A 25,923-nucleotide genomic window follows, 5' to 3' on the forward strand; every position below is an offset into this window, starting at 1 on the left:
TTTTCTGTAACTTATAAAGAAGATGTTTATTAAAGTCAGTCTATGAAGGCTACAGCTGTAAGCAGATGCAAATCAGTAATTAGTATGTCATTTTGTACCTGAATGAATGAAATTAACCCGTTCAACATTTTGGGCAAATAAGAACTAAACGTGTATTTCTGGTTGATCTTATTTCCCACCTTTCAGGTCAAACCGATTTGTATTCTTTGATTCCCTCACCCAATGAGAATTGATAAAGAATTGGAACCACAAACACGATCAACAATGGAATCAGAATCGCTTATCAATTCCCACCCTCACTCAATAAATATACCCAACTGATAAAAAAAGAGAGCACGGAACAAACAACTTTTCTCTAGGAATGGCTGGACACTCATTGATTGACTCTCTGACCTTCTAAGCATCTCTCTCTCAGTGGATTCGTTCAATCAATTACCAAAAGAAAAAGAAATAGAGAAAAAAGAAAGAAATAAAGAACGGCAACTCAGTGGACAAGGTGGACAAGAATCAGCATGTAATCCACTGACCTCATCTGAATCCAATTTGTCGGTAACTGTCTTGTCCTGATTGACCACATAGCCAGGAGGCAGCCAGTTTACTGGGGGATCAAAGATGGACACCACCATCCTGCTGGGAAGTCCTTTCTTCTTCCCTAAGCGGTAGAGGTTACAGTTGCTCACCTAAAAATTGTGCAGGCAGGAAAGCACAGAGCAAGGAGACATGTCATCAACAATGAGACCACGGAAATGGAGGGCATCATTTATTTATTCAATTTATTAACTGCTGTGGAACCTGAGTTTTTTTTTTTAATGCTGTACCTTTCCTCTTGATTTTCAACAATATATTTTTGGGGGTCTTAATTTTACTTCAGTTTTTGGACAGCTGCTGAATTTTCCTTCAAAAATATGCAACTTGGCTATTCAATACCCAGAATCGTTGCACGTTAATCCAACTTATTTCTTCATTTGTATATGAAGCATAGTATGAGTAGGTTTTTGTCTATGTGGCCCCTGCGATTGGCTGGCGAGCAGTTCAGGGTGTACCCTGCCGACTGCTTGAGGTCGGCTGGGATAGGCTCCAGCATGCCCGCGACCCTTGTGAGGAGAAAGCGGTTCGGTTAATGAATGAGATATGAAGTATTCAACAGGTAACACATCCTCTCAAAAATCAAACATTCAAAATAAAAACAGCAATCTAACAGATTCCATCACACTTTCTTGGAGCACGTGGTTGTTCATTTGAATGTCACACTCAATAAACGAGCACACATAATTTGCATGGAACTCCTAAATAAGCGTCCAATCAAGGACCAATCAAGTGTGGTCCAACTGTTATGATACTTGGATGCCTTTGTTTTGTAGGCCTGACTTTTGACAGGATGGTCATCAACTCTCTTCAATGAAGGTAGAAGAGATGTTAAATGTTCATGTACCGTCATCATTTTAAAAAAATTAACACCGCTCTTGTAAGGTTTTCGTGACTCATGTGAATGTATTTTTAGTTCATATTTTTGGCTGTCCGGAATGGATTGGATGTAGAGTATTTTGGGAAATCCTAAAGTAAAGTAAAATTTGATTTTGTACGATTCAGTACATGTGCAACTGACGTACAGACTCCTGGAATTTTGGAACACTGTATTTGCTGAAAACAATCATTTCAACATCAAAGAGAAACCTTAGAGCAAATTTTGCAATTATGCATAAAGAATTTCAATATTGAAAGTAAATATGCAAAGACAAATTTACAAAAAAAAACAAATAAAACACTAAAAAGAATTCCAGGTCTCATGCAAAATGGAAAGCCAACGAATAAAAATGTGTTTTAAGAAGAGTTTCAAAGATGGACAGAGAGAGGGATTGACTAATATTTAACTTAAGTTCATTCCAGAGGGAAGAATCGGTGTCGGACAAAACCTCGAGCCCCTCTGAGCTTCCGTTTAGTCCTTGGCTAGGATGTCAAGTAATGAGGTAAAAACATGTCGTTACATTAGTTAAGTACAAGTTAGGGGTATATATATGAGGAGAGAGGAGCGTTGGCGAAGAGCGCCGATGCGTATTTGGAACCGTGAGTCGCTGATTGGAATTGAAATGGATTTCCATGGGACAGGAGAAGTGAATCAATCTCTTTTTTCGTCAATGGATGCTACAAGCTTCTTGTTGACTTTGAAACGTAGCTTGTAGCCGACGTGTGCACATTTTGAGCATGACGTCTCTGATCCACTGGTTAAAGGACACTTTGATTCTCTCCTCTTTCATCTCAATCCGCTTCAAACAACAAAGCGTGTGATGGAAAAGTGGTTAGAACTGCATGACTTGTCCGTGTTTTATGTTATGTGTTGTGTTTATTAGTTTACTTTGTTAACTGTTTTGTAAAGCGCTTTGTTACAGCTGCCGCTGTTGTGAAAGCGCTATATAAATCAGCATGTATTGTATTGTATTGTATTTATCACACAATTATGAAAGAATGCATTGATTAATCTCAATTGTGGTTATGGGACTCACCTTCTTGCTTCGCATGTAGCTGAGCCTGCCCTCATGGGCATCAGGGTAGGTGCAAAACAGATATGTGGTGATGGCATGTTTGAGGAACGAATCACCCAGCATTTCCAGCCGTTCGAGGTTGAAACCATCACTGGCATTGGAAAGGGTCAAGGCTTGCAGGATAAGGCCTGGGTTGGGCCCCAGCCTTTTTATAGCGTCTCCTGACACTTCGCTGGGATGCAAGACAGCAGCAAAATTATGTGAAGGTGCTTTGTGAGCATTGAGAACCTCTTCGGCCTGGCTGTAGGTTGAGGTAGCATTATTTCTGTGGCCTAAGTTCCTTCCTAGTGTGCATTCATCACTATGGTATGGAGGACATGTGCTGGGAGTCTTCAAGCTGTGAGAGGGCTGCACAGGAACTGAGGTAGGGCTTTGCATTGTTTTAGGGCTAAGCAGTTCAAGAAAGCTACCCTGGGAGCATTGGCAATTATGTTGGTGACTTTGCTCTCCTTCTGGGAGACTACTGCCACCATTGTAAGGAATTAGAGTGGAGCCATTTGCAAACTTTTTGCCAAAAGTGACGATGGCTTGGGAATGGTGAGGACGACTGTCATCCATTAAAGAAATTGAATGAGGTGTCTGGTTCTCACGATGAATGTCATTATCCTCAGTTAATGAGATGAATATTTTGCTGTCAATTGATTTCTTCCATCCAAAGTCCAAGTTTGGATACCTGGACGAAAGAAAGACAATATTCAGTTTTACTTGAATAAATAATATTTCTTGAGCGCAACAGTTAGAGTGGGATATTTGTATTATTAGTTCGGTTTTGTTTACCTTCACATTAGTCCCAGGAGGAGTGTTACAGTAAGTCACAAAAATGATTTTGAAACATGCCTTGGTGTGGTGAAAAAAGCGGTGAAACATACAGAATTACATGACTGCAGTCACTGTAGAGACACATGACAAGCCACACTGGTCCCAGGCTGCAGTACAGTGATCCTTTGCTATATCGCGCTTCATTTATCGCAACTTCAGTACATCGCGTCCCCCCCAACCCAACACGACGGTATTCATGAAAAAAAAAAAACGACTCAGAGGTTTTGTACATCCCTGTGCTGTATAGGTAACGGGTACTCATTCAAGCACATGATTGGGTCCCCAATGACAGCATGAGTGGATTTATTCCGTGAGCTGAAGGGAGGGACCGAGACGACAAGATGTATTTCATTGTACAATATTGTGAAATCGATTGAGAAGGCAACGTATGTGTGTCTGTGGGCTTCTTCACACACACACCGCTAAGCTACAACAATAGGCTGTGGGGGTGGATCCTCTCCTCCCTGTTGACAAGTACATTTTCCTTCGAGATGGCTTGTGTATTAACAAACCGAGCTAGGAAAGCTGACTGTCATTGCAGTATGGCAAAAACGGAACAATCACGAAAGAGAAGGCGCATTGTACGCACGGCAACAATTTCTGATGTGTACTGCAGACGTGCCGCGTAGCACAACCCGTCAGTCACGGGATGCAATGAGGCAGTTGTCGTCCATGCGATGATGGGAGAATAAAGTGGCCTTCAAGGCAATTATTTGTTGTTCTTTATTTGGGTTGAGACTACAAACGTTGTGGAAGATTGTTGTAGTTTGATACCTGAAATCAGGAGGAAGGATTTGTGATCCAACTCCAGCTTCACTGGCTGTCTGGGATCTGAGTTCCTCTGCTGTCAAGAGGCAGTGGAGACGGTAGAGGATACTGGGCAAACACACTGCTTTCCTCCAAAGAGATGCTGGGATGGGGTGGATGGCACAAAGCTCTGGAACTAGGATCTAACAAATACAGCACTTGTTACATGAGCTGATAAACAAATGTGTGTATGTGTTGCATTGATAATAAGCAACACTTAGAACCCAAGAGTTATTACTGTGTGAAAACAAATAGAAAAATAAACGTAATAGGACTTTCTCACACTTTCCCCACCTTGCATATTGCACAATAAGTGAAAAGAAGAGGTGGAAAGTTTTTTTTTTGTTTTTTTAAATGGTCCTTCATAAGTTTACATGTGCCTGCGAGGGTTTTCTCCGGGTGCTCAGGTTTCCTCCCACTTGCAAAAAACTTTCAGCTGCACATGACAGCTGTGGCTTTTTTGGGGTTTGATTTTTAAGAGACGCTCCAATATTGCCGTATTTTCCACACTGTAAGGCGCTTCACAGTGTAAGGTGCACCGTCAATGAATGGCCTATTTTAAACCTGTTTTCATATATAGTGCACACCGCATTATTAGGCGCACAGACGACAAGCAACAACAATGGCTGTGATTGCGTTATGCATCCACTTGGAATACAATACAAAACAGCTTTATTCAAATAGAGCTGTCACAACCGCTGCCAGCTGTAACAAGACGCTTGACAGAGCATTTAAAATACTACCTCCAAGAAATCAGAATATTGATTATTAGGTGATCATCGGGACAACTACCATCGTTCGTTCTCAGAGATCCCCCCCGCCGATATTGGAGACAATTTTCCGTGTGCAGAGTCATTTCTTTGACTTTGTCCGAGAAAAACTCTGACACTCTACTTGCGATATCAATTGACTTTGGAAGAAATTTCTGAACAAGAAAATTTTGAAAGTAGAACGTATTTTTCCATGGACAGTATTTTCCGGACTATAAGTCGCAGTTTTTTTTTTCCATAGTTTGGCCGGGTTGCGACTTATACTCTGGAGCGACTTATGTGTTCTATCATTTGACATATTCTTTTCACATTAAACCGCAAGAGGGGGCTCTAGGTCTATGTTGATGCTTTCCACATCGCTCTACTTTAGCGAAGTAGAAGAGGAAGCAAAGTCTCCTCTATCTCCGAAGTTGGCAGAGTTGTTTAAAAGTGACACTGAGAATGAAGATTTCATTGGATTTTGTGATTTGGAGTGACACTGATGGTTTGGTAAACTTGTTAGCATGATCATTATGCTACAATTTTCTGAATAACTTAATATGTTATGTGAACATACTGGGCACATTCTCAGTTCATTGTTTATGCGTCAAGTAACGTGACCATATCGTACTCTTATTCAGTCTGTTGTTTTATTTTTATTTGCCTTCAAAGATGACATGTCAGTTCTTGGTGTTGGATTTTATCACAAATTTCTCCTCAAAATGCGACTGAACTCCAGTGCGACTTATGTGGGTTTTTTTTGTTCTTTATTATGCATTTTATGGCTGGTGCGACTTATACTCAGTAGCGACTTATAGTTCGGAAAATATGGTAAATGCATTCCAAGCCCGCCCATAAATAGACAAATGTTTTCTAAAGCATAAAAATGCATCCAAATATCTAACAAATACATGTTACAATTAGATTATTGAACAATAAATGAGAGTTGTGCATACGTAAAAAACAAAAAATATGGAATAAAAAGGATGGTAATTTAATTTTTAACTGTATCCTCATCGTTTTTCCCCCCTCTTTAGGTCATGTTCTCTCTCAGAAGTGGTTTTTGCCTGGCGTTTTGTAAAGAACTGCTCCAAGGATGTTTGCTTTTGTCAGCTTGTAACAATCCTTCCAAAATGTCCAAGGCAAACATCAGCAAAGTGAGCAATCGGCCGACTGGTGAACACTTTTTCAGGGTGATTCACGTTTACGAAAAACTACCAGAACACCTCATGGCCGGAGGGGTGAATGATGAGGACACTGCACACACACTTATCTACCTTTTTAGCTATCTACACACACACATACGGTCGAGGTCCCACTTAGCCATTGGCAATAGCTAATTGGTAATAGAAGAAAAAAAAAGTGTTGCATGCATATACAGTGATCGCTCGCTATTTCGTGGTTCGTTTATTGCAGCCTTGCATCGCAGATTTTTTCAAACATACAGTGAAACTCCTCTACAACGAAATCATGTTTGCAGCAAGAAATTTTTCACAACAGGGTGTTTTTCACTGTAGCAAATTTAATCTCAGATGTAAACACACACACACACACACACACACACACAAACAACGTATGTGTACACGCACACACAATTGTACTGTACTCTTTATTTTTATTTCAATAGTGCATAAGTATGAGCACACACTTATGACACTTCATATAGTTATTGTCGAAAGAAAAAAGGGAAAGAAATTGCAAAACTTATGATAAGCATTCACTTTCATCAATTTCTTAATGTCTTTTATTTTGCTTCCTCTGTCTTTCATTTTGATCACTTTTACCCTCTCTTCCAGCGTCAGAGCACTTCTTGTCTTAGCTGCTTGACATCCAAAGGTCCGTTTTGTAGGAATTTTAGCAATGCAACGTTCATACTGCGTCTGAATCTAACAATAACAGATACGTCCTGGACCCGGTGGCTTTTCTTTTCACTCTCACTGTCTCTAACTCGACCTCCCCTCGATCGCCAACCAAGACAGCGTTGCTCAGCTGATGTCATGCAATGAACTTTTAAGCCAGCCACGGGACGCTTCGTAGTCCTCGATGGCCATCGTTAGCGTGATGGAACTCGCCTTTCTCTCTAATTAGCGCTCCAGTTAGCATAAGGTTTTTAGCATGATAACAAGTAAAGCATTCGAGGAAACGTTCATTTATTTGAATGTCGAGCCATAAAAAATTTACTCTGATCAGCTAATCGGATGCATTCCACTTCTATCTTCCACGGATCTAGATACAGTATCTACACACATAGACAGTGAGGTCCCTCTTGGCCAATCGGAGGCCAGGATGATGCTTGGTAAGCAAAGGCACAGCAGTTACGAGCATGTTGCGTTCAGGAAACTCCAAGCTGTGTAAACCAGTGTGATGGTTGCTGTTACCGTTTCTGAACGAAGCAGTAGAGGTCGCTGGTGGATTAGACTTTGTTGTAGTGAGAAAATGATTTCATATAACCCAACTGGGGTTTTTTTCGTTGTATGGAGGCAGGAGAATGGCAAAGGTGTTCATGAATAAAGATTTTTTTCACATGAGGGGGGTATTTTCGCCCATGTAGGTTTCGTTCGAGAGGAGTTTCACTGTATTCATAAAAAATATTTTTAAAAATGCAAAAATGCCGCAAAAAGTTCACAAAAGTATAAATATATTAGTATACAGCACAAAGTAATGTTAATGACTACAAACATGCATGTGTACCATTAAATTTGGCCTAAAAGTATTATTGATACTGGGGGGAGTTGCTACTTTGCGGATTTTCGTCAATCGCGGGTGGTTTTGGTCCCCATTAACCGTGATAAACGAGGAATTACTGTAGATGCATGCATAGACAGATACTGCCTTGAAGATACCCTAAAAACATTACCTGTTTATTCTGAAGACTTTCCCATTTTGCCTTCCTCTTCTCTGCACTGCTGAGAGGCAATGCTTTACCTTTTTGGTTCAAGTGACGAGGTGTTAAAAGATTCAGTCTGTGAGCACAAGACAAGTAATGCTGAAAAATTCAATAAATGTTCATACATGAAGAGAACATAAATAAATAGCATTCAGTTCTTAGGAGAATTTTGACAGTTTTTTGTTTCATCGTCTCCGTCATTCATGTGTGTATGTATGTATGTACGTACATACATATATATACATATATATATGTATATATATATATATATATATATATATATATATATATATATATATACACACACACACACACACACACACACTGTATATGTATTAGAGCTGTCAGTTTAGCGTATTTTCATTGGCATTAATTTAAATGAATTTTAACGGGATTAATTTTTTTATCGCGATTAACACAGCACACGTCACAGCAGATGTTACGTTGCCCTATAAATAAACCAGAAACAAAACAACAAGTGAGCCGCACAGGTCTACGCACGTTTGTTTTGCCAGCGACGGCAGAGCGAGACACCGAAAACACATACTTAAAGAATTTATGAATGGAAAGTTTAGATTGTTCCACTGACAAGACCAAAGTTATCCGTATGTTTTACAGTCGTAAACTGAGCTATCATCATAGCACGTCGAGTCTGAAATACCACTTAATGGCCAAGCACACAGCTGACGCGAGTACTCCGCCCCCTCGTCTCAGACAGACAGCTATGGATCATTTCAAAGCGAAGAAAATGGATGACATGACGAAGAACAAATTTGCTGAAGCCATAGCTAAATGTATGGCTCCTGCTTGCAAGCCTGTCAACATTGTCCACAGCTCGACTCAAGCTGAAATCATTCACATTGCATCTAACGACTCCACTACGGATTGCCAGCGAGAGCCTCCATTACAAACTGTGTACAGAGATTGTCCGTAGAGGAGAAGGCTAAGGTACACCAAGCGGGAGAAAACACGATTTCGAGAGAGAAATAAGAGACTACGTTGATGAGCCTCGGGTGAATAAAGAGCAGGTAGCCTGTCGAATACGATGTATGCCACTGACGCGATTGTTACTTGTTTGGAACTATTTTGTGTGGAAGGTTACAGTGTTCCGTGTCCATATACAGTAAATAAAGCGTGTGGACTGGTGGAGCTTCTCTGTGTTCGTCTGACAATGACGGTGCGCTGAGGCACGTCGAGAGTTCAGCGGTGCAGTCGTAGCGACCATACTGAAAATAAATAAATTCGGTGTTGCCATCGAACCAAGTATAGTCATCCGAAATGATGTCTACACAAAATTGTAGTTGATCATAATTAACTATTATGGTTAATTAAGACAGTTGCGTTTTTAATTAGATTAAATATTTTAATAATTTGACAGCTCTAACAAACAAAAAATAATAATAAAAATCCTCGTCTCACCCCTCGGGTGGTGTCCGTCCCTCATCCAGCTCGGGTCCTCTACCAGAGGCCAGGAAGCTTGAGGGTTCTGCGCAGTATCCTTGCTGTTCCCAGCACTGCACATTTCTGGACTGAGATGTCCGATGTTGTTCCCGGGATCTGTTGCAACCACTCATATAGTTTGGGGGTCACTGCCCCGAGTGCTCCGACCACCACAGGCACGACTGTCACCTTTACTTTCCAGGCTCTATCCAGCTCCTCTCTGAGCCCTTGGTATTTCTCGAGTTTCTCGTGTTCCTCCTTTCTGATGTTTCCATCACTTGGGACCGCTACATCGACTACAACGGCTTTCCTCTGCCCTTTATCTATGATCACGATATCTGGTTGGTTCACCATTACCATCTTGTCACTCTGGATCTGGAAGTCCCACAGGAACTTCGCTCTGTTATTATCCACATCCTTCGGAGGTGTTTCCCATTTTGACCTTGGGGTTTCCAGTCCATACGCCGCACAGATATACTATGCCAACCACATGGTTGTGGCGTTCCATGTAGGCTTTCCCTGCCAGCATCTTACACCCTGCAGTTATGTGTTGGATCGTCTCAGGTGCCTCTTTGCACAACCTACACCTTGGGTCTTGTCTGGTGTGGTATATCTGGGCCTCAATGGCTCTGGTGCTCAGGGCCTGCTCCTGAGCAGCCAGGATGAGTGCCTCTGTGCTATCCCTCAGGCCAGCCGTCTCTAGCCACTGATAGGACTTATTGGGATCAGCCACTTCGGTTATGGTCCGGTGGTACTTCCCGTGTAGGGGCTTGTCCTCCAGCTTGTCCTCCAGCTCCTCATCCTCTGTTTCCCACTGTCTGAGACATTCTCTGAGTACGTCATCCGTTGGAGCCTTCTCTTTGATGTAATCAAATGACATCCCGATGTCGCTGCTGTAGATCCTGGTTGTGTGGATCAGGGAATCTATGTACCTTTCGCTCTTAGCATACAGATTTATGTCATCCATGTAGAGGAGGTGACTGATTGTAGCTCGATTTCTGAGGCGGTATCCATAGCATGTCTTGGTGATTACTTGGCTTAGGGGGTTCAGTCCTATGCAGAACAGCAGTGGGGAGAGTGCATCACCTTGGTATATGCCACATTTGGACACTTGGGTAAGTGGTTTGCCATTGGTTTCAAGTGTGGTTTTCCACATCCTCATCGAGTTCGCAACGTAGGCTCTTAGCGTCGTGTTTACCTTATACAACTCCAAGCATTCAGTGATCCATGTATGTGGCATCGAGTCATAGGCTTTCTTGTAATCAATCCAGGCTGTGCACAGGTTGGTATGTGGGGACCTGCAGTCTTGTGCGACTGTTCTGTCAACCAGGAGCTGATGTTTGGCTCCTCTGGTATCTCTAGCAATGCCCTTCTGTGCTTCGTTCATGTATTGATCCATGTGTCCACTTATCTTACCCGCAATGATGCCTGACATGAGCTTCCATGTTGTGAAGAGTCAGGTTATTGGCCAATAGTTGGATGGGACTGCACCCTTCGAGGGATCCTTCATGATCAGGATCGTTCACCCTTCGGTTAGCCATTCTAGTTGAGTCCCATCCCTCAGCAGCTGGTTCATTTGTACTGCTAGGCGCTCATGGAGTGCTGTGAGTTTCTTTAGTCAGTAGGTGTGGACCATGTCCGGGCCTGGTGCTGTCCAATTCTTCATATCTGAGACTCTTTCCTGTATGTCTGCCACTGTTATGGTAACTGGGTTCTGTTCAGGGAGGTTGCTGTGCTCCTCCTCTCAGGGTCACCAGCCATTGTGCACTGCTGTTATGTGCAACCTCCTTCTCCCATATGCCTTTCCAGTACCTTTCAGTTTCCAGTCTTGGTGGGTCAGCTCTGTTGTTAGGACCCTGCCACTGAGCGTACACTTTCGCAGGTTGTGTTGCGAACAGCCTGTTTATTCGTCTGGCCTCATTCTCTTTCGTGTACCGTTTTAGGCGGCTGGACAAGGCTTGGAGCCTTTGTTTGGCAGTTTCGAGTGCTTCAGGTATGGTCATCTGGATGTACCTCTCGGGTATCGGCCTTTTCATCACACCTCTCTGGGCCTCCGTCAATTGACTCACATCTTTCTGGGCCGCCTTGATCTAAGCCTCCAACCGTCTTTTCCATGGTGGGTAACGTATCTCTTGACCGTCGATGGTTGCTCTTATAGCCAAGAGTCTCTAGGATCACCGATGCTGAAGCGTATATCAGCTCATTGGTTTACGTGATTGTTACGGTAGGGATCGTCCTCAAGTGCTGCATTCACACTTTCTATGAGACTTTCAGATGGTACTTCACATAGCCGTTGTAATCGGTTTCTAGGTTGTTCATTCTCGCCATGATCTTAGCTTTCAGGTCAGTTGCTGCCTCGCTCAGCATTTCATTCATTGGGCCTGGGCTCCTGATCTCATCATCTGCATTCATTGGGGCTTGCCTCCCAATCTCTGGTATGACCTCCTCCTCTGATCTAGCAGCCTGGGGCCCTTCACCATGGAACCTGCGTTGTACCTCATCAATCTCAAGTTGTGACAGCAGTTGCCGTTTGTGGATGTTGGAACACTGATTTACTAGTTGTTCCGTTGTCAACCGTGACTGTGGGTTATTATATATATATATATATATATATACACACACCCCCGCGACCCGAGTGAGGATTGAGCGGTTCGGAAAATGGATGGATGGATATACAGTAGCTGTTTTGTTAAGCGCTTTGTTACAGCTGCCGCTGTTCTGAAAGCGCTATATAAATCAGCATGTGTTGTATTGTATTGTATACACACACACACACATTCTAGTTAGCATGTTGCTTGAAACTAAATAAAATCTGAATGCAATGATTTGCTAATCATATTTATTTGAGTACACCACAAAGACGTTTACTGTTCAAAATACTAAATGTTCTTGCTTTTTGCAATTAATCATTAAAATTTTGTGGCTGCAACGCGTTCCAAAGAATCTGGGACAGGTGGCAAAAAAAAGACTGATAAAGTTGAGGAACGCTCATCAAAAACCACAGGTGAACAGGCTCACAGGGAACAGGTGGCATGATTGGGTATATAAGGCGCGTCCCTGAATTGCTAAGTCATTCCCAAGCAATGATGGGGTGAGGTACACCCCTTTGTAAACAACTGCGGAAGAAAATAGTTGAACAGTTTAATGACAATTGCAAAGAATTTTGGAAATTCGGGATCTACCATCCAAAATATCATCGAAGCATTCAGAGAATCTGAACATGTCACTGGATGTAAACGGCAAGGCTGAAAACCAAAATTGAAAGTCTGTGACCTTCAACCCCTCAGGCGGCCTTGAACAAGATAAACTGTGTTGAGATTGGACATATGCATGAAATGTAAGAAACTGTTTTCGTCACCAGGCACTGTTGCTACTGCTTTCCCAGAGTTACTAGTCACTCAGCATTTTCAGCAGAGAATTTTAAGATTTTTTTTTTGGTGCTGAGCAAACTTCGGGGAGCGGGGTTATTTCCTGCAATCCATCTATTGATCTACAGCAGACGTGTCCAGCTCCGGGCCTGGAGGGCCACTGTCCTGCCTGTTTTCCGGCTCTCCCGCCTGCAACACACCTGATTCAGATGATCACCTCATCAGCCAGCTCTGAAGCAGCATTAGAACGACCTTGATTATTTGAATCAGGTGTGTTGTTCCTGGGAGAGCTGGAAAACAGGCAGGTCAGCAGCCCTTGAGGACCGACTTTGGACACCCCTGATCTACAGTATCTACCAAACGTATCTATCATATTAAGTATATCAATCATATCTCTCTATCCTTGCATGTTTTCCCCAGGCCTGCGTGGGTTTTCTCTGGGTTCGCCGGTTTTCTCCCACATTCAAAAAACATGCGTGGCAGGTTGATGGAACACTCCAAATTGTCCCGATGTGTGAGTGTGAGCGCGGATGGTTGTTAGTCTGCGTGTGCCCTACGATTGGTTGGCAACCGGTTCAGTGTAGCACCCGCCCAGTGCCTGAAGACAACTGGGATATGCTCCAATACCCCCTGCGATTCTTGTGAGGATAAAGCGGATCGGAAAATTGGTTTTCTCTCTATCCTATCTATCGTATCTACCTCTCCATCTGTCCATCCACCTATAAACCCTATTTTAAATTGACCCTTTTTCACCATGACTCATGTATGTAAACCCCTCATCACAGTTGTAAATAGCATGCACATACTACTAACCTGGATGAGGTATGGTCCACATCCAAGAGTGGCTGATTCAGGTTAGACAGGTCCAGGTTGTACTTCGTTTTGTAGTACTCAGCAAATGTCTCATATTCCGGTGAAGGAAACTTGCTGAGTGGTGTGAGGTCTGTGTACACATCAGCGACATAAAAGCGATGAGGCTGGTCAAAATTACGGTACCTAGGAGAGGATGAGCAAAAAAAAAAAAACATGTTTACATTCATTTCTCCTGTCATGATGACTGAAATAGCAACAAATTGCTATTCAGTCTTTCACAAAATACAGTACCTTTTGACTTTGTGGATGAAACGAAGAAAAATAATTCACACTTCAGTCTGCTTTTGAGAAAGCTGCAAAAAACAAAAGCCAACTCGGACCTATAAATCTGTCTTGAAGAAAGAGAAGCCTAGCCATCGTTTTGATAGTGGCAAACAAAAGTTTAGATACCATTTTGGACAATCAGAGATGAAAGTGCACTTTCCCATATATATATATATATATATATATATATATATATATATATATATATATATATATATATATGTGTTCCAAAAAGAACCAGAGATAAGTGAAATCCTTTAAGTAGGATTCATTTAAAAAGCAAAAAAAAAAAAAATGTGAGAGGGACGAAATTTCAAATGTGCTATGTGCTTCACATACAGCACATTTGACAAAGTTGTACTCGGTACTTGATCGTCAGCTTTATTTTTTACAGTTCTTATACAATACTGAACTGTGTATACAATGCAGAGGCGATTGCTCTACAACGGCAAGGGACGCTCAGCTTCCCCTAAAATGTCAAAAAGTAAGTGGTCAAATATATGTGTGTACATTCAATTGTGTGGACATGTCATTGACTCAATATGCACTACAACGCGGTCAACTTTTGTTCCCAATCAGCTTTTTATTACTAGTTACAACATGACTCTCTTCTCATTCATTCCCGCAGCTTCACTGTGCTTTAAACTGTGCGGACGCTGAGCGTCGACCGCGCGGAGGCTGGGCGTCTAGAGAGTTCAAGTTAGATTGGCCCAATGCATTGAAACAAACTAGTCATTGGATAAATGCTGGTTTTGTCCCACCCATCGGATGTTCAGTGTCTCTGGGAGTCGATGGACAGTGGGCGTGCAGAAGCTCAGCTTTTCTTCATGATGATCTTTCTGTGGCTGAATCTCTTTTTGATCGACAGCGAAATGAGCCAATCACCAATCTTTTGGTGAAGGCCTCATTTTCATTTTTTTGAAAAGGAACCGAGAGTAAAATTCACGTATTAATAAAAGGACACATTTTATGATGTAGGCCGGAATTGAGCTTCCCCTCCTTGATAGATTAGCATCCGCTCGGTCAGTGCCTTAGCCAATCAGAATGCAGAACACAATTCACTGTTTAAAAGCATTTAAAAAACTGCACAAAAAAAAAAAAAAAAAAAAATCAGTGAAACAGCGAAGCCAGGGAAAGTGAACCGCGTTAGAGTGAGTTAATCTAATTAAAAGATTAGAAAAAATTAGAGCGAGTTAATCTAATTAAAATGCACCTGTCATAACTCAAATGATCTTTTCGTGGAATCAAAACAGAGTCATATAACATTATAAAGTGCACATCTAAGATAAACTAGTACTCAGCCTATAGTGGATTTAAAGCACGGTTGTATACTTCGTTTTTCTCAAGTTTGCTTTGAACACAGCAGTCAGGCTATGTTGATTGTGTTGGTCCTTCTTGCGTGGAAGTCTCTACGGTTTTGTGTAGACATAATTTTGGATGACTACACTTGGTCCGATGACAACACTGGAGACGTTTTATTTTCAGTGTGGTCGCTACCACTGCACCGCTAAACTCTTGACCTGCATCAGCGCACAGTCACTGTCAGACGAACACAGAGAAGCTCCACTTAATTTATATGAACACGGAACATGAACCTTCCACACAAAATAGTATCAAACAAGTAACAATCGCGTCAGTGGCATACATCGTATTCGAAAGGCGATTCACCCGAGGCTCATCAACCTCGTCTCTTATTTCTCTCTCGAAATCGTGGCTTCTCCCGCTTGGTGTACCATAGCCTTTTCCGCTACGGACATTCTCTGTACACAGTTTGTAATGGAGGCTCTCGCTGGCAATCCGTAGTGGAGTCGTTAGATGCAATGCGAATGATTTCAGCTTGAGTCGAGCTGTGGACAATGTTGACAGGCTTGCATGCAGTAGGCATTTATTTAGCTATGGCTTCAGCAAATTTGTTCTTCGTCATGTCATCCATTTTCTTCGCTTTGAGATGATCCATAGCCGTCTGTCTGAGACAAGGGGGCGGAGTACTCGCATCAGCTGTGTGCTTGGCCATTAAGTGGTATTTCAGACTCGACGTGCTATGATGATAGCTCAGTTTACGACTGCAAAACATACAGATAACTTTGGTCTTGTCAGTGGAACAGTCTGGCAACTTTTTAAAAGTAAACTTTCCATTCATAAACTCTTAAAGTACCGTATTTTCACGACTATTCGACGCACCGTACGGTTGGGCGCAGTCTCATTAATGGGTGACATTTCTGTATTTTACACATACACAGGCCGCACTGTACTAATGGGCGCAGTTTTACAGTGGTAAAACATACGCTTAAACATACGGCATGCATGCATGCTAACACGTTCGCTAACACGTTAGCTTGAAGCATACACTGAAGCTCGAAGTTAAAACACATTTTTAAAAAGGCAACGAAAGAACTGAGTTCGGGTGTATTTTATTTAGAAGGTACTCACGTTTTTTGCTCAATCATCACTCAGAAAGCCATCAAAGTCGTCATCTTCTGTGTCCGAATTGAACAATTGCGCAAGTATCGGTAATCCATCCAAACCGCCGGGTTCCCTCTCGTTGTCAGAGTCACTCTCGTCGTCATGTGGCTCCACAGAAATGACGCTGGCTTTGCCAAAAGCTCGAACAACAGTACTAGCAGATACGTTCGTCCAAGCAGCCACAATCCATTCACAGATTATGGCGTAACTAGCCCGGCGCTGCCTCCCACTCTTCGTGAAGCTGTGTTCGCCATCGATCATCCATTTTTCCCATGCTGCTCGCAACTTCACTTTGAATGCTCGGTTGATGCCGATGTCCAGCGGTTGGAGTTCTTTAGTCAAGCCTCCGGGAATGACGGCAAGCTCGGAGTTCATTTGCTTGACTTTGTTTTTCACCGCTGGTGTGAGATGGGCGCGCATGGAGTCGCAAATCAAGAGTGACGGCGAGGCACAGAAAAAGCCATCCGGTCTGTTAACCTCACTTAGCCACTCTCTCGTCTTCTCCTCGTCCATCCAGCCCTTTTGGTTTGCTTTCACGATGACGCCGGCTGGAAACTTTTCTTTCGGCAGCGTCTTTTGCTTGAAAATCACCATAGGTGGCAGTTTCTGTCCGTTGGCATGACAACCAAGAACAACAGTAAAAGCTGACTTCTTGTGCCCCGTCGTGCGTATCGCAACCGTGCTGGTCCCCCCTTCTTCTCCACAGTGTGGTTCACCGGGATGTCGAAAGTCAGCGGTACCTCATCCATGTTGGTAATGTGGTTAGGCTGGATGCGTTTGTCGACAATCTTCTTACTGCAGTAGGTGCGGAAAACGGCCAGCTTTTCTTTGAAGTCCGCTGTAATGCACATACTCACATTTTATACAGGTGCTGGTACCTGCTAGAGGCGTGCCTTTAGCGTCCACTTACACGCCCACCCTTCACTCATTGCTGGACCCACCCCCTGCATGCCTGTCCTCACTCACGTCCACCTCTCTTCATATATTTACACATATGTGCACGGACGCGCTTCACTGATTGGCCGACCTCTTCTCCGCATGCGTGCGTGTCGTCACTCACGTACACATTTTCTCTCTCTCCATACATTTACAAATAAGTGCACGGACGCGCTTCACTGATTGGCCGACCTCTTCTCCGCATGCATGCGTGTCGTCACTCACGTACAGATTTTCTCTCTCTCCATATATTTACATATAAGTGCACGGACGCGCTTCACTGATTGGTCGACCTCACTTCCGCTTTTTCTCTGTGTAAACAGCGTGTCGGGTCTCAGCCAGATTTTGGAACTCAGCTCATATAAAAGACGCTCCGCATTATAAGGCGTCCTGTCCATTTTGGAGAAAATTTTAGACTTTTAATGGCGCCTTATAGTCGTGAAAATACGGTATATGTTTTCTGTGTCTCGCGCTGCCGTGGTTGGCAAAAAAAACGTGCGTAGCCACAGCCACTACGGGGGTAGTGCGTGTGCTTGTTTGTACGGCCAGCAGTTTCCAATACAGCGGCACATAATGAACACTGGTGTCCGGTGTCTCGTTATTCTTCAACAAACATACAGAAACAGACTGCTGTGTTCACAGTAAACTTGAGAAAAACGAAGTATGTAACCATGGTTTAAATCTACTATAGGCTGAGTACTAGTTTACCTTAGATGTGCACTTTATAATGTCATATTGCTCCGTTTTGATTTTATTAAAAAAAACTGTTAAAGCAGCTGTTGTGTGACAAATTATTGTCGTCACTGTTGTTGATGGACTGTAATGTTGTGTGAGAGATTATGTGTGAATAACTGCTCCAAGTGAAAATGGTCATGTAAAATTGAAAATCAAATGTTATTTCAGTAAATATTTGCATTTGGGACATAGAAAACTGATTCATGATTCCATGTTTATGAGAGCATTAAAATGGGTGAAAAATAGGACAAAAAATGTAGAAGGAAATTCAGAAACGATAAAAAATGTGTGAGTAATCACGATTAATTTTTTAGTCCATTTGAGTTAATTATGACAGTTGCATTTTTAATTAGATTAAATATTTTAATCGTTTGACAGCTCTGGTATATATATATATATATATACACACCGTATTTTCACGACTATAAGGCACCATTAAAAGTCTTTAATTTTCTCCAAAATGGACAGGACGCCTTATGGTGCGGAGCGCCCTTTATATGCGCCGAGTTCCAAAATCTGACTGACAGCCGACACGCTGTTTATATAGAGAAAAGGCGGAAGTGACTGTGGCCAGGCATGCGGGAAAGAAGTCGGCCAATCAGGGAAGGGTGGGCGTGTAGAGAGAGAGAGAGAGAAAGAGAAAGAGAAAGAGAAAAAGAGAAAGAGAAAGAGAAAGAGAGAGAGAGAGAGAGAGAGAGAGAGAGAGAGAGAGAGAGAGAGAGAGAGAGAGAGAGAGAGAGAGAGAGAGAGAGAACAGGCAAGCTAGTCCGCTAATGGTGAAGGGTGGGCGTGTAAGTGGACGCTAATGGGACGCCTCAAGCAAGTACCAACACTTGTATAGAGTGTGGCAATGTGCATTGTTGCAAAACAACTCCGGTTTTGGTTTCTAAGAGCCCCTGAAAATTAATTCGACAAAAAGACACGCCTACGAAGCTCAGTTCAAACTTAAAGCCACCGGTTATGCTTTTGGCATGCGTGCCCATCTCACAGCAGCGGTGAAAAAACAAGTCAAGCAAATGAACTCTGAGCTTGCCGTTATTCCCGGAGGCTTGACTAAAGAACTCCAACCGCTGGACATTGGCATCAACCGGGCGTTCAAAGTAAAGTTGCGAACGGCATGGGAACAATGGATGATCGGTGGCAAACACAAGTTTACAAAGAGTGAGAGGCAGCGCTTGGCGAGTTACGCCACAATACGCAACAACGAGAGGGAACGCGGCGTTTTTGATGGATTACGGTACTTGCACAATTGTTCAATTCCTTCTACACACACACGCGCTGCCACCATGTTTCGCTCTGTTCTTTACTTTCAAATGTGGGAAAGCTTCACACGAGAGAAATGTTGACTTTGCTGTTGCTGCTCCTTTCCGCTCGGCAATGCGTAGCAACTCACACTAGCATGTGATGCGTTCAATGACAACTGGGATGTGCAGTCCCCTGCTTCTGATACAGAGGATGAGGACTTTGATGGATTTCTTGGTGATGATTGATCGAAAAACGTGAGAACATTGTACGATGGCTAAATAAAATACACCCGAACTCAGTTCTGCTTTCGTTGCCTTTTTAAAAACGTGTTTTTAGCTTATCTGTATGTCTTGGCATGCTACCGTATGCTTCAAGCTAACGTGTTAGAGTGCGCGCATGCATGCCGTATGTTTAAGCTGGCGTATGTTTTACCACTGTAAAACTGCGGCCATTAGTACGGTGCGTCCTGTGTATGTGTAAAATACAGAAATGTCACCCATTAATGAGACTGCGGCCATTAGTACGGAGCGTCGAATAGTCGTGAAAATACGGTATATATATATGTATATATAGTAGATGTAGCGGTCCCAAGTGATGGAAACATCAGAAAGAAGGAACACGAGAAACGCCAAGGGCTCAGAGAGGAGCTGGAGAGAGCCTGGGAGGTAAAGGTAACAGTCGTGCCTGTGGTGGTCGGAGCACTCGGGGCAGTGACCACCAAACTAGATGAGTGGTTGCAACAGATCATCTCAGTCCAGAAATGTGCAGTGCTGGGAACAGCAAGGATACTGCGCAGAACCCTCAAGCTTCCTGGCCTCTGGTAGAGGACCTGAGCTGAATGAGGGACGGACACCACCCGAGGGGCGATGAGACGAGGAATTATATACATACATACACACTAGGGATGTGAATCTCAGCACTGAGGACGATTCGATACACATCACGATCCACTGCCAGCGATGCGATACTTAAACGATACATGGAATTTTCTGGCGATACGATGCGATACGTTTCACCGTCGTCACGATGCGATACGATACACATTAAGTTCAAATCAATGCGATCCGATACGATACAATGCAATTTGTTGCGATATTGTGCAATTAAACATGATGCAAATAAGCAAAGAAAAAAAGCTTTTAAAAAGATGGAATTCAGTATGGTATTACAAAAAGGATACCACTTTATTCCTTATAAAGAGTAGAACTTGTAAAACAACTTATTTAAGCCCTTTCACAATTGGGTTTTGTGCAAAGAAAATGTAAACAATTTGACACCTGAGACTCACAGCTGTTGCTATAGTGTAAACACAAACAGACTCTCACTGAGTGTCTTATATGAAATATTCATATATATATATATATATATAAATACATACAGTATATGAATCTATAGCGCAAGATGTCCACCCATCCACTGTAAGTGCAACTCTTTGCGCACTGTTCAGCGACACAGTAATCTCACTTCTCACTTTGTTGTACACATCGGGAATATGTTTGTAAGTGAACACAGACCTGTCTGGTATTTTATACCTGGGTTCCAAAACGTGCACGAGCTGTCTGAAACCCTCGTTGTCCACCACGCTAAGGCTGGAGGTCTTTGCATATGAAATAAGCAGTGGCCTTAGTTATAGCCATTGCGCGGTCACAGTGAGTTGCAAAGGGACTCCCAAAATAAGAGGCAATTTTTTTCTGATCCTGACCTGGTTTACCAAGAGTTTCTCCGGTGTCCGACGAGGAACTGGGCGGGGAAGCGGGAGGGAAACTTGTCGGTGATCTGGTGCCATCGGTTTAAGTGGGTCTGCATATTTGTGGGGCTGCCGTTGTATGGCTTCTTAGTGCGACATTCCTTGCAAATTACGGAGGTTTTATCAAGCTTTCAGTCTTTCTTTTCGAAGCCGTAGTATTTCCAAACATAAGATTTGAATGTTGCGGCTGCATTAAATATAGTAGTTTCCTTGCTGCTGCGTGCGCCAACTTCCATAATGTTTCGCTCGTTGTGTACTGGACTGTATGTGACGCACGGCTACCGTCCGTATTCAACACAAAACGCAAAGCAATGATGGTGCATTCACTGCGCCTAGGAAAGGGCAGATATGTGACGTTTAACATGAATAAAATGGCGATTGAATCGGATTTTACCGATACCCATCAATGCATCGTGATGAATCGCGATTTCACCCGTCAATCGCGTCGTACCCAGTGAATGAGCCGATGCACTCGGATCGCGGACGTGCGCATCGATGTATCGATTAATATCGATTATTTTCCACACCCTTAATACACACACAGGTATATATTGGTACATGTACATAATATTTAATGGTATACATGCATGTAGAAGTAATTAAAGTTTGTAGTAAAGTTTGAAGTAATTAACATGACTTAATGCTGTATACTAATAGATTTAAACATGTATAAGTTAGGTGAGTTTATAAATAACAAAATACAGTAAACATATACTGTACATGTAGTGACACTCCTTTACAACGAAACCTACATTGACGAAAATACCCCCTAGTGTGAAAAAAATCTTCATGCATTAACACCATTCCCACTCTCCTTCCCCCATACAACGAAAAAAAACCCTGTTGCGTTATATGAAATCTTTTTCTCTGCTCTTGCCTCGCAAAGATTCACAACAATGAAGTCAAATCCCACAGCGACCTCTACTGCTTCGTTCGTAAACGGCAACAGCAACCACCGCACTGGTTTACATGGTGAACGATTTTTATTTCGTTCACAGCTCCATGTTTCCTTTATGCAACATCCTCATAGCTGCTCTGCCATTGGCTTAGAGCAGGGGTGCCCATTAGGTATATCCTGATCTACCGGTAGATCTAAGACAGGTCCCAAGTAGATCCGAGGAGTGTTGAGAAGAAAAAAAACAACAACCATTTATGTGTCTTTGTAAATGTTATTAATATATTTTTTGTGTTAATATACACTGCACACTAATCATATTATCAGTCTAATTTCCACTAAAAAATATTTTAAAAATAAAATAAAGCAGGTAAATCTTAAATTTACGGTGGCGCGTGATTACGTCACCGGAAGTTGTTAGCGCTCAGCAGTTTGCAATTGCAGCTTGTGATCAGAGCTGTTGCGCTCTATCTTTTATCGTCATGATTCTCATTCAGAGTTTGCTTTGTGTACAATTCACCAAGGGCACGAGCAAAGAATAGGAATCCAGGAGGGCCTAGGGAAGCACTTTAAAACGGTACGTGTGAGCTATGATAGTTAACAGGCTGCAAAAGTGCGTCGCATTCCTCCGTTTCAGGCCGTTTCTCATCATGGCGTGTGTGTGTGTGTGTGTGTGTGTGTGTGTGTGTGCGTGTGTGTGTGTGTGCGTGTGTGTGTGTGTGTGCGCGAGTGTGCATGCGTGCATGTGTGCGCCGGTAAGGGTAGATCCCGGGAGGTTAGTTGATCGAAAAGTAGATCTTCAATCCAAAAAGTTTGGGCACCCCTGGCTTAGAGCATACTGTAGGTGTCAGACTCAGGTCCTGGAGGGCGGCTGTCCTGCATGTTTTCCAAGTCTCCCTGTTGCAGCACACCTGATTCAAATAAACAGGTTCAATGTCAGGCTTCCGCAGAGCTTGCTGATGATGGATGGTTTTAAAAGTTCACTGCCTGACATCAGCTGAGCAACGCTGTCTTGGGTTGCAATCGAGGGGAGGTCGAGTTAGAGACAGTGAGATAGTGGGAAAAAAAGCCACTGGGTCCAGAAAGTATTTGTTATTGTTAGATTTAGACGCAGCATGAACGTTGCATTGCTAAAATGGCTACAAAATGGACCTTTGGATGTGAAGCAGCTCAGACAAGAAGCGCTCCGACGCTGAAAGAGAGGGTAAAAGTGATCAAAATGAAAGACGGAGGAAGCAAAATAAAAGACATTATCCAAGAAATTGATGTACCGTATTTTCACGACTATAAGGCGCCATTAAAAGTCTTAAATTTTCTCCAAAATGGACAGGACGCCTTATGGTGCGGAGCGTCCTTTATATGCGCTGAGTTCCAAAATCTGACTGACAGCCGACACGCTGTTTATATAGAGAAAAGGCGGAAGTGACTGTGGCCAGGCATGCGGGAGAGAAGTCGGCCAATCAGGGAAGGGTGGGCGTGTATATATACATATATGGAGAGGGAGAGAGAGAGTGAGAGAGTGAGAGAGTGAGAGAGTGAGAGAGAGAGAGAGAGAGAGAGAGAGGACAGGCAAGCTAGTCCGCCAATGGTGAAGGGTGGGCGTGTAAGTGGACACCTCAAGCCAGTACCAACACTTGTATAGAGTGTGGCAATGTGCATTGTTGCAAAACAACTCCGGTTTTGGTTTCTAAGAACCCCTGAAAATAAATTCGACAAAAAGACACGCCTACGAAGCTCAGTTCAAACTTAAAGCCACCGGTTATGCTTTTGGCATGCGTGCCCATCTCACAGCAGCGGTGAAAAAACAAGTCAAGCAAATGAACTCTGAGCTTGCCGTTATTCCCGGAGGCTTGACTAAAGAACTCCAACCGCTGGACATTGGCATCAACCGGGCGTTCAAAGTAAAGTTGCAAACGGCATGGGAACAATGGATGATCGGTGGCAAACACAACTTTACAAAGAGTGAGAGGCAGCGCTTGGCGAGTTACGCCACAATACGCAACAACGAGAGGGAACGCGGCGTTTTTGATGGATTACGGTACTTGCACAATTGTTCAATTCTTTCTACACACACACGCGCTGCCACCATGTTTCGCTCTGTTCTTTACTTTCAAATGTGGGAAAGCTTCACACGAGAGAAATGTTGACTTTGCTGTTGCTACTCCTTCTTTCCGCTCGGCAATGCGTAGCAACTCACACTAGCATGTGATGCATTCAATGACAACTGAGATGTGCAGTCCTCTGCTTCTGATACAGAGGATGAGGACTTTGATGGATTTCTGGGTGATGATTGATCGAAAAACGTGAGAACATTGTACGATGGCTAAATAAAATACACCCGAACTCAGTTCTGCTTTCGTTGCCTTTTTAAAAACGTGTTTTTATCTTATCTGTATGTCTTGGCATGCTACCGTATGCTTCAAGCTAACGTGTTAGAGTGCGCGCATGCATGCCGTATGTTTAAGCTGGCGTATGTTTTACCACAGTAAAACTGCGGCCATTAGTACGGTGCGTCCTGTGTATGTGTAAAATACAGAAATGTCACCCATTAATGAGACTGCGGCCATTAGTACGGTGCGTCGAATAGTCGTGAAAATACGGTAAGTGAAAGTGTATGCCGATCGTTAATTTCTTTCCCTTTTTTTCTTTCTACACTGACTATGATGACTATGAAGTGTCAAATAAGTGTGTGCTCATACTTATGCACTATTGGAATAAAAATAAAGAGTACATATATGTGTGTGTTTACATTTGCGATCAAATTTGGTACAGTGAAAACCCCCTGTTGTGAAAAATTTCTTGCTGCAAACATGATTTCGTTGTAGAGGAGCTTCACTGTACTGGATATATTGCTCTACGTGACTCGCTCTGTTGCTGACTTTCGCTGCTTCTCGCGGACCTTTTGCGGACTTATTTTGTTTTATTATTTTGGTTTCATGAATATGTTTGACAAAATCCATGATGCACTGAAGCCGCGATAAACGAACCGCGAAATAACGAGGGATCACTGTATATATGATTTTAGCTGATTTACCAGGTTTGTTGACCTTTCTAATGTAGTCGGACCAAAAAAATCTCAGTTCAAGCCATGACCACTTGAACGTGTTCCTAACACTCGCGTCTATTGCACGCATGTCAGCTTGCCTGTCTACCTGTTTGAACATTGTGCTGGGAGGCAATCACGCATGAATTAGTTGACACAAAACGCTCTTCAAATACTCAACATTCAATAATTATTCTGCCTTTTGTGTGCACACGGGCACCTTTTGTGGCTTCCGTTCTCGACGTAATTTCGGAATCTCCGAGATAAGGCAAAGCCATGAGAATTGCAGGGATAGGGGTGTTACTATTACTGGTGTTAGTGCCTCAACATGGCTACGCTCATGAAAGCAAAACAAAGAACTCAAACGCGTGTACGTTCAATGTTGCCAATTAATATCTGGATTAATTTTAAGGAATTTTCCCTCAATTTTCTGGAGGAATTTTTAAGAAAATTTGAAAATCCGGAATTCCGGGAAAATTCGGAGGACTTTCATTACTGCGCGCACACACACACACACGCGCACAGGGGCAAAAAAAGTATTTCGCCAGCTGCTTGATCACAATCGTGCTAAAATACTCACTTTGACATTGAACATGTACAACATGCTTTAACCAATGCGTAAAAACATTAAATTAACCTTGAAGTACCTGCTAACGTCAAGCTTTTATTCAACCTCAGTTCTCTCCAAGACAAGACAAGAAAAAATAGTCGCTGCCCACCTTGATCTCAGGGATGTTTCACATAAAAAACTGACACCAAAATCTCTTGGAATCCTTCGTGTAACTCCCCCCCTCTCCGAACGTACCTTGGAATGATGACTGCATCCTGGTAATCCTCCAATTTGAAGGTGAAAGGGTTTTGTTTGGTGTAATGAGTAGTAGGAATGCCAGTCCGAGCTTCAGACTTTTCAATGTCCTCCATGAACTTGAAGTCCATATCAAGTGTGTTGGACTCTCCAGCTACAAAAAAGAAATGGAAAACAATGGACGATATTCTCTTATCTCAAACCATGTTAACCACCACCGGGATTCATAAATGCATCTTCCAGGGACAAGTCACATACTTTTTGCACCTAACTAACCATGTTCAAAAGCTAAATTAATATTTATTTT

General features: G+C 42.8%; 2 protein-coding genes across 3 annotated transcripts in view; one reads left to right on the forward strand and one right to left on the reverse strand.

The window, feature by feature from the left end:
* The window catches only part of LOC127614473 (uncharacterized), a 316,500-nt gene that overhangs the window by 57,011 nt on the left and 233,566 nt on the right, over positions 1 to 25,923 (forward strand). The gene's annotated exons all lie outside the window — the stretch shown is intronic.
* dicer1 (dicer 1, ribonuclease type III) overlaps positions 1 to 25,923 on the reverse strand; it is a 103,713-nt gene that overhangs the window by 24,249 nt on the left and 53,541 nt on the right. For both annotated transcript variants that reach the window (XM_052085646.1, XM_052085647.1), the window contains exons 18-23: positions 25,617 to 25,770; positions 13,424 to 13,606; positions 7,773 to 7,878; positions 4,134 to 4,309; positions 2,502 to 3,213; positions 528 to 680 (exon numbers count right to left, since the gene is read on the reverse strand). In XM_052085646.1, the coding sequence (XP_051941606.1) occupies positions 528 to 680; positions 2,502 to 3,213; positions 4,134 to 4,309; positions 7,773 to 7,878; positions 13,424 to 13,606; positions 25,617 to 25,770 (1,484 nt within the window). The remainder of the gene's footprint in view (positions 1 to 527; positions 681 to 2,501; positions 3,214 to 4,133; positions 4,310 to 7,772; positions 7,879 to 13,423; positions 13,607 to 25,616; positions 25,771 to 25,923) is intronic.

The sequence above is a fragment of the Hippocampus zosterae genome, chromosome 14 (assembly GCF_025434085.1).
Source record: "Hippocampus zosterae strain Florida chromosome 14, ASM2543408v3, whole genome shotgun sequence".
Taxonomy (NCBI): domain Eukaryota; kingdom Metazoa; phylum Chordata; class Actinopteri; order Syngnathiformes; family Syngnathidae; genus Hippocampus; species Hippocampus zosterae.